This window comes from Macrosteles quadrilineatus, unplaced genomic scaffold, assembly GCF_028750875.1.
Source record: "Macrosteles quadrilineatus isolate MER2022 unplaced genomic scaffold, UCM_ALF_1.0 Scaffold_3__2_contigs__length_128488019, whole genome shotgun sequence".
Classification (NCBI taxonomy): Eukaryota; Metazoa; Arthropoda; class Insecta; order Hemiptera; family Cicadellidae; genus Macrosteles; species Macrosteles quadrilineatus.
Genome location: NW_026542596.1, coordinates 41,466,683 through 41,476,259, shown reverse-complemented (window position 1 = coordinate 41,476,259; position 9,577 = coordinate 41,466,683). Strand labels below are relative to the sequence as shown.

Sequence of the window (9,577 nt, the reverse complement as noted above, 5' to 3'; positions counted from 1 at the left end):
GTTGACATTAAATTATTGATTGAAGTGATTGATTCGCAACCAATTGCACCGATATCGATTACATTGGTAGTAACAAAGTCCATCACATGATGACGCTTTAAATATTCTTTCTTTTCCAATCCCTTGACATAAACCGTCGGTCTTTTTGATATACAATCAGTCAATTTGTTAAAAAGTTCGTAGTACGCAATATCACCGAACTCCCATCGTAGTCCGTGGCAGTGTTTTGTGAGCCAGTAGCTTTCCCTCAGTTTTTCATCTGATAACTCTGATCGATCGTAAGGTGGTTTAGCAATATGATGCATAAGTAGTACGCCGGTGTCGGCTTCCAAGACGCAAACTTCCTTCAGTGTATATTCATTTTGATTGTCCTTGAAACATTGAATGTCCACAATGATGGGTGATGATATATTCAATTTCTTGAATGCTCTGCGTAAACGGTCCATCTCAAACGAATGTTTATTGAAGACTGATCGATTAACCGCCAAAGTCCACAATTACATTGCGCTGTCGATCAATCTCGATAACATTGTCAAACTCGGCATAAACCAAACAGTTGACAGTTTCGGTAAGCGCGTCGTCGAATCCGAGTTCCATTCGAACACTACCGTTACGCACCAGATTCCAATGTGTAGTGTCACTTGCAGATAAATCTGGTGTTAGGTCGAATGCCATCAGGCAGTATATATGACCAAAATCTTCCCTACTGATAACAGTGCCGGCATCGCTAAAATGTACACCAGAACCGGAGAACATCGAATGATATGCCATAACATATTTATCCTTTGATTTTTCAAAGTGGGGCTGTAACGGTTTTGATGGAACTTGTTCTCCGTCAACATATAGACAAAAGAAGTTTGTTTTAAAATGTTCGAAGTTGTAGGGATTCTTTTTAAAATCTCCATTGTATGCGGCGTTCGTAACCATTCCCACTATGACGCGTTTCGGCACTTGGCCGAGAAACATATTGTCCAAAGTCTTGTTACGTATTCCAGAGGGTAGTGTGAATGTTTTCAGCTCCACTCGTGTGATTGGATATTTTGCCGTACCAGTCTGGAGTGTTTTACTGTGCGCCAACAGTGCGGTGGGACTTATTTTGCATCTTCGAATCCAGAGACTAATATCGACAATATGTACCTTGAATTCACCAGCACTGGCCATAATGGAGAAAGCATCTTTTGATCGAATAAATTTAAATCTCAACTCTACGCCATTTAGCATGAACTTATTCTGATTGCAAATATCCACATGCAAATGTCCGAGCATATCAATCTCACGGCTTTTATTAGTTAGTTCCCGTCTCGCTTTGAGTCCTTCATTTTCTTCCGCACAATCGTTCATGTCAATTCCATCGTCAGTGTACCAAAGACTGCATGTTAGATGTGAATTTCTAGCATCGTATCCATAGTTCATTAACGTTTCAACATACGCTCGATATGCGTATGTGTTGTTTTGGGGAGTAACAAGTTTTTGATTCATAAACATATCAACTTGACTGAATAGTGAGTGTAACCAGTTATTGACCGGCCCAACTGTTTTCGCCTCTTCGTCAGTAGTGACCGCAGTTCCGTTAGATTTAACAATAGACGCGGTCAATTGTATCATTGTTTGTGAAAGGTCAGTGTATTCATCACCATTACCCGGAACTACAAACTCTATTGGCGCATCATCGGTCAATGTGGATATTGGTTTGTACTGGACCCATTTGCCACTTTCAATACTCGTCTGCGTAGGTGGTAAGGAGAATAAATCCAGCTCGGTTTTGACACACTCACATGATTTTTGATGTAGGAACGACATTTTTTTTCTCCTCCTTCTTTAACTAACTAAAAATATCAATAGACTTCGAATTTTTACTGCGACGAGTACGTTTCTTCGGCAAAGTCACCTTCTTCCTTGGCTCTACTCCTCCTCGTCGTCGTATCCTCCCTACTAGTCTCTTGTGTTTCACTCCTCCAACTCTTCTTCTTCTTCTTGATGTAGACGTCCGCACCCTAAGAAGTTTAGCCAACGACTGTGGTGTAACAGGCTTTCTGCCACGGCCACGCATTGCGCGTTTCGCGTTATTCTTACGCGTTACGCGTCGTTTCCTCGCGCCAATGTCGCCGCCTCCGCCGCCATTAAGCATAATACGTTCTATCTGTTCGTCAGCTTTACGTTTCAACGATCCAGTAAACTCTCTAAGTCGTAAGTTGGCGGCTGATTTTGGATCTGTAATTTTACCACCTGCCAGATCGGTTAGGAATCCAACACTGGATCTTAACGCTTCTTGTCCCACCGATTTTGCTCCGGACTTGATCAGTGGCGCGATAGTGCGAATCATACCGCCCAGAAAACTACCGATTCCATGTCCTCGCTGATATGGTGCACCGTGAAATACTCGATCGATAGCACCGCCAGTCTGTTGTAATTGTTGCCGTCGGTAGTATGCCAAATAGGGATCATTCAGATTGATTATCATTATTGCTGCTGTTGCTGCTGCACTCTCCTAAAATGAAGTTTCACGTACGACGTTCCAAACATGAATGGCAGTTTTTTCCCTGTGTGATCCCTCAAGTCGATTTCCACTGTTTCAAATGTGGATTTCATAACGGGTACATAGTGCGGACTTGTGAATGACACTGAATTGTACGAACCGTACTTGTACGTATCTATATTGATGTTGACTATATTCAATAATGGCGCTGTAGTGTCGCCGATAAATTGTGGCTCTATCAAGTCGCAATACACATAAATGTGCGCTGGAATACCCAATGCGAGGTTTGGTGCTTTAGAACCAATCAATTCGGTAATATTGGGTTTTAATATATTTTTCTCGTCATAATCGAAACCCAACTGCTGTGATAGTTTCTCACTCAGACTCACATTCGATACGTTTTCGTTCATGATCCTGAGTTTAACTCTGTTGATTCTCGTGTCGTATGAAAATTCCATATAATCGTGGATGTCTTCATGTTTGTTTATTGTATTCAATAGATCATCAAGATTCCTATAGTATCCGCCTGTAATTTTAACAGCGAACTGTTCTATATCACGGATCGTCGATCTCGCTAGTAAACTATCATACTGAAATCGTATTGTTTCGTCATCAACATTGTTTTCATTCACCACAAATGAACAAGGATAGTGAATGTCCACCAAAGCCAACTCCCACTTGCCGTCTAATTGGATGTGTTTGGACAAGTGTGTGGTATAACTGGTCACTGTATTTTGTGGGAAATATTTCATAGAACTATTGCTGGGCAATGTCATAAAAAATTGACTGATACTACTAGACATGCTGTATATCGTGCGCAGCTACCCAAGAGTTAAACTCGTCTCCGTAACCTTCCCACTTCACTAGGTATCGCTTACTGTGTCCTCGACCTTTAGTCTCTATTATTTTATCAATCTTAAACAAGTGATTGTCGGGTAATGTAACTTTTTGTATTTCCTCTTCGTAAAACTGTCCATTCAATTCTTCACCATTGAGATCGGTAAGTGTGTACAAAGGTAGTGGCGTAAACACATTCACTCGATGTATCGAAAACACTTCTTTACTCCAGTTTGTCTCGTAGCCTTTGCTAAATCTCCCTTTCTCCCTGGCTATTCGAACTGTATCACCTACTTTTAGTTTTGGTTTCACTCGTCGTGGTATCCTTTTAAACATATGTTTTAATACATTGTAGACGACATGTTTGTCACCACCGTCCACGTCTACAGGGCGTAGTCTATTGCCCAAACTCCTGTGCACACTATTGTTGTACGCATTCACCAATTCTTCCAACACATTGATGTAACGATAAGTGTTTTTATGAGTCAAGTATCGCCACATACGAGTCTTCAAGGTCTTATTAACTCTTTCGATCACCCCGCTTTTGATATCAGGATTTTGTGTGGTTACATATTTAATTTTATATTTTTTAAACAATCGTACGGTCTTTCTACCTGTGAATTCACTCCCTTTGTCGGTTTGTAAGCACGTTGGTGTTTTATTAGCTTCTTTGAAAATATCCTCAAAAGCGGTAGACACCTCAGCACCTTCCTTCTTCTTTAACGGTCTAACATAAAGACGCTTACTAAACACATCAATCACTGACAGCAAGTAGTTAAAACCATCATTGTATTTGCTCAATCCTCGCATATCGTTTAAATCCGCCTGCCATAGTTCATATGGTCGAAACACCATATAAGGATTGCGTTTAAATCGTTTACGGACTGGTTTATGCAAAGTATAAGTGTCTTGTGTTTGTAACCAATCAACTATTTTACGTTTGGAAATATGTTTCTCTCTCGCTCCTCGTACTAACGGAGCTACGCCGCCATACGAGGCAGGATCGTTTGGATTATAATACAACTGTTCCATTGTTTACGGTTCGTACGGTTCCCAATTGTTGAGTGACTGCACAATCGAATCTTGAAGTACCTCTCTTCTCACTGCACGGTGATCAGCCACTTGCCTTTGTGGATACGGAGCGTGACCCACCCGCCTGACATATGCAGACTGTAAACGATCTGGTAATAAATATCTCCTTCGCCCTGTCACTGACAGCGCGGCTGCCCCCCCTCTTGCCCCATCATCAGGCTCATCCATTGTTTCTTCTACCGAGTCATATACTGATTCATCTGTTGCCTCATCAAACGTTAAATAGTCCAACGCTTGTTTGTTATGTATATATTCTTTAGGGACATTCATCAGTTTCAATGCGCTCAACATTTCGTTCCATCCTGGCGGTAATGAATGTGCCGCTCGAACTCGTACGATTGCATGTGTCACATCGACTAAATTGGATCCTGGTATTTTGTTACCCTGTATAATCACTTCAAAATTATCATTCCAGCTAATCAAACTGTCGTCGCGTGTTATGAAGCGCAATAAGTTTCGAGCGCTATCTTTATAAGTCTTTGAAAATGTTTCAACAATTTCCTCTATTTGTCCAGGGTAAACACGTCGCTTGTTATGTTCTTGCTGCCCATACTGTCTGTCTCTTTCACCAGCCTCGTTAATCTGATCACCTAGTTTGGTGTTCACAATGGGGATACTAACTGGTTCACGATTACTTGACGCTACGTTTAAAAAACGATGTAACACTTGACTGTACAACTTCCATTTATCACTATCATTGAGTTTTTTATTATTCATTATCTCTTCCATTTCGTCATCCAAACTTTTGTATGAACGTTCAGTTGAAAGTGACTGTTGATTAGCCGGCGATTTTAAACGATCAAATAACTCTTGTGGAACAATGACCATTTTTCGTGCATGCTCCATTATCGTGTAACTCTGTGTAACTTCACGCACGGTGTCTCAGAATAGAATGACAAATCTTTATATGTATGTAGACGTAGGAGTCACCTGATTAATACAAATTTTAGTTATTTAAAGCTGATTGTACAACTGCTTGCAACACAGTACTTAATAATAATGGGATAATAGTTCCACCTCCTTTTTGTACTAAATATTTGCGTTTTTTATTCCAGCATTCACCTCGTTTTACAATTCGACGAAGAGTAGTCTTGTGTCTTCGCAATTTTTGTTTTATCTTGTCTGATAGAGGAACGTTACCTCGTAACACATTGTAAATACATTCACAAACTGTACGAATAGTACTCAAGTTACACACTTTTAATAGCCCTTTGCGCTCTTTTGGAGTAGCCTCTATTAACACTTTGAGAAGCGCTCTGTCCTTCCTCAAGCACGACATGATGATAACTAAATTATTTTGTTTTCCTATTTTGTTTCGGCATATACACAAAATGATTATCATCATCTGGAAATATATTACTCTGTATTCGCATATCGTCAGGTGTTGATTGTTTCAGATCTATCAATAGGTAGCCATGTGGTTTACTTGTTGCATCGGTATATGCCTCCTCGATAAACTTTGAGTTTTCTGGATGGATTTGTCTGGCTAAACACTTGATCTGCACCCTATCTCTAGGATTCTTAAAACATACTAAGTAATGCGCATTTAGTGATATGTCTCTCTGGCCACGTCCTTGGTGGAAAATATTTTGAGTTATAAAAAACACACTAATATTCCTATGGTGACAACCTTTTGTAAATAAATCAACCACTATGTTGTTTGTTTCTCGCATCATATCATCTATTACCACAAGTATCGGTTGATTACCGTCAAAGTCTTCCATGTTTGGTAGACCTTCAATGTATTTTATTTTTGAGTTTAATGAATTACCAACTCCTCCTCCACCACCGCTACCATAATGCCAGTATATGCTAGAGAATAATGTGTCACACATTTCTGAAATATTATCAATAAACCTTGAGACAAACACTGATTTACCACTACCTGAAGGCCCCGCCACAATGGCGGAGAATGGGTGTAACCACTTCAAAGTCATACTAACTACTGATACCAATCACTCATTGCTTTAACTATAGTATTACCTTCGGGTATAAGTCAATCATTTTAGTCATGTGTTTATGTTTGTAAATAAATCAAAAATTTATTACTTACAAAAACTATCAAAATCTACATAGGTTATTTTAAGAATATATATACATACATTTTTTTTATTTACGTCTTGATGTTTTCTTGCTTTACAATATTTACACAAATTCCAACGGAGTGAATGATGCGCCGGGCCTGGGTGAGCGTTTCACCAAGCGAAGGCGATCTCCGAAACCGTTGTTGTAGCGATCGATGTCGGCATTGCTCACCACATCATTGAAGCGTCTCGGCAGATAGACTCTCAGGTAGTAGTCATCTCCCGTCTGGGCCTCAAGGATGACGATGATTGTCTCGCCGAATGGTGTAACCGCTCTCTCCATCATCGTTATTAGGTATGGAACCTCATCAATCAAGTCGGTCAGTCTGGTGTATGTAGGCGAGTTGTTCTTGCAGGTGTTCAATGCAGTCTTCAGGTCCATCGGTGTAGCCGCCTCAGTGGTCATCACGTTGTCCATCTCAGCAATGTTGCTCATAGTGTGTGTGTAGTGGAAGCTGACAGTGCTGGTGCTAGTGGTGAGGTGTTGATGAACTGGAGCAGACTGGCATTTGTCTCAGACAGACTGGGGCTTTTTATTCCGATCAGCGGCCATTTTAGTTGGTGGGAGAGTGGGGGTGAATAATAATGAACGCAGCTGTTTTAACACACGTGCTAACAAATGTCTAGAAAAAAGAGTTGGTTGTCATATGTGGATAGTTTATGGGCACATGTGTTCATTAATTCCTATAAACATGTCTATTGCTTTTTACGTACCACACGTTTCTTCGGTTTTACATCTAGCTCGTCACTTTTGCATGGTGTAACAGTTTGAGTTAATCCCGCGAGTTTTGGAGCACCAGTTTTTTTATCAACCCACATGTTTTCGATCTTTTCAATTGTTTCATTAACACTCTCTTGTACTGTTTTGTCTTTGTCCAAATATAAACCGCACATAAACTTCATGTCGACACCTTCATACACTTCTATTTTCAATAAAACACTTCCTTTGTTTGCTGGATTTTGCACTGCGTACATATTACCTTTATCCATCCATGATACTATGGGACAATCCGCTGGCGGCTTGGGTACCCATCCTGACTTTTCCATCTTGGTCTTAGCCGGGGGACTCTTCCTTTTCTTCGTACTACTTGTACTGTTTGTGATTGGAGTCTGTTGAACTGCGTTGTCCGTCATACCGTCTATCTCTTGCATAAATGATTGAATGTATTCGTCAATGCTGCAAGAGGGATTCATACTCACACTGTTCGGCTGCTACACTGTGACTGACGTGATATGCAATGAGTTAGGGGTGAGGTGAGCAAGCTACTGCAGGTGTGCCAACAGAATATTTTAATAATTTTTCAAAACATGACTCGTGGTTTAAATTTTGACACTCTCTTATATGTTGTAACCTTAGCAGAATAGGTTTACGTAATAATGTTTCAGTCTGTTTTATTCTTAGTTTAAAACGAATACTATCTAAATGTGAGTAGCATCTTCTGTCTTCATAGTCCGCAAAGTAAAATATAGTAACTATTGGACTTGAAAAAAATACATTTTTCTTATAATTTTTCGTCATATGTACGCTATTTTTGTCATTGGTTGATATTAAAGTTTTCCTCGTAGAATGTGACTCTTGCACGTACTATCGCACTTTTAATAAAAAGATTCCAACGTAGATCATTATTGATTCGTTTAGCTTTTTGTAATTTACTCATGGATATATTTATTACCACTCTTGCACTTCCATACATAATTATGTGTGTGTGAAAAATATCACTAGGGGGGGGGGGATATTGCAGCACTACTCCCACTACTTTCTCAGTTGGAAAGAGTGGGGGGCTCATAGTGCTCTTACAGACACGGTCATTCGACATTCCGTCATCAGGCTAGTAACATGTCTCACTTCCCTAGTGACATATCTGACGAACAGTTAGTTTCTGCTTGTAAGGCCGCAGAAGAAAAATTTACCACGGAGGAATATAAACATTTGGATGACGAGTCGTTGGAATGGACCATACGATGGTCAAACACTTCGAGTCAACCTAGAGATGAGGGTGAAGCTCAGCAACTGGAGATCATCAAGCAGAATCTTCGATATATGAGTGCTGAGCTAGAGCGCAGAAGAAAGCTGGAGCGTGAAGAAAACCGCATGATAATGAAGATGACAGATGAAGAGTTTCTGAGATGGTTGAATAGATAGTTAGTTTAAGATTTTGTAATAAAATATTAAATAAATAGTAATAAAAAAAATATTAAATAAATAGTAATAAAAAAAACAAAAAAAAAAACAACAAACAAACATACAAAATAAACTGTTGGTCCAGAATCCACAGTGATGCGGAAATAACCTCTCACTAGGAGAGAAGTGGTGTCCCATCGTCCTTCCCTCACCACCTGTTTCAACAGATTAACGATGTCTAGACAGGGTGATTAATGTGTGTGTGGGAAGGAACGATGGGGACACCCCTTCTCTCCTTGTGGTGACTGCCACTATTGCATCACTGTCTTAGCTATGCCAAGACTGTATGGAATAGTTCTAATTATTAGTTTGTTTGTTGTTTTTTTTTGTTGTTTTTTTGTTGTTGTTTTTTTTTATATATATATATTTTTTATTATTATTAGTTTACAAAACTTAATTCTACTTTAATTACTACTTAAATCTACTCCTCCGTGTCTTCTCTCCGCTGTATAGATGCGATTATTTCTTCCACCATGGGGATAAGGGTTAGTAGGTTACTCAACCTAGCCTCCTCCTCGTTATCCCTAGGTTGAGCTAACCATCCTTCATTTAGTTCGGTTGTTGCCTCCAAATGTATTTGGAGCAACTCCTCCATCGACAGCACATTGATGACGTACTGTTGGTCTTCCCCCTCCTCCTGCTCGACGTTATTATCCTCCAATTCAATCCTCGCTTCGATGACGTCAGCACTCGCGATAACCTCTTCATCCGTGATGGATAAATTACGCTCGCCATGCGTCTGCTGAGTCGCCGCGGTCTCCAATTCGGCGTGGTGTCTTGCCACTGCTTCATCAGCGGCAGCGATGAGTTCTTCGTCGGAGAACATGTTGTCTGTGAATGCTTGTAGTGTGGAAGCGCCGTAGCTACTCCCCTACACCAGCGCTCCAAGCGGCAGTGTTATGAAAC

General features: G+C 40.2%; 1 protein-coding gene across 1 annotated transcript; it reads right to left on the bottom strand.

Moving 5' to 3' along the window:
* Positions 1-477: 477 nt before the first annotated feature.
* Positions 478-1,800, bottom strand: LOC128989138 (uncharacterized protein F54H12.2-like). The gene has a single exon (XM_054411006.1). The coding sequence runs from the start codon at positions 1,798-1,800 to the stop codon at positions 478-480; it is 1,323 nt and encodes a 440-aa protein (XP_054266981.1).
* Between the last annotated feature and the right edge of the window lie 7,777 nt (positions 1,801-9,577).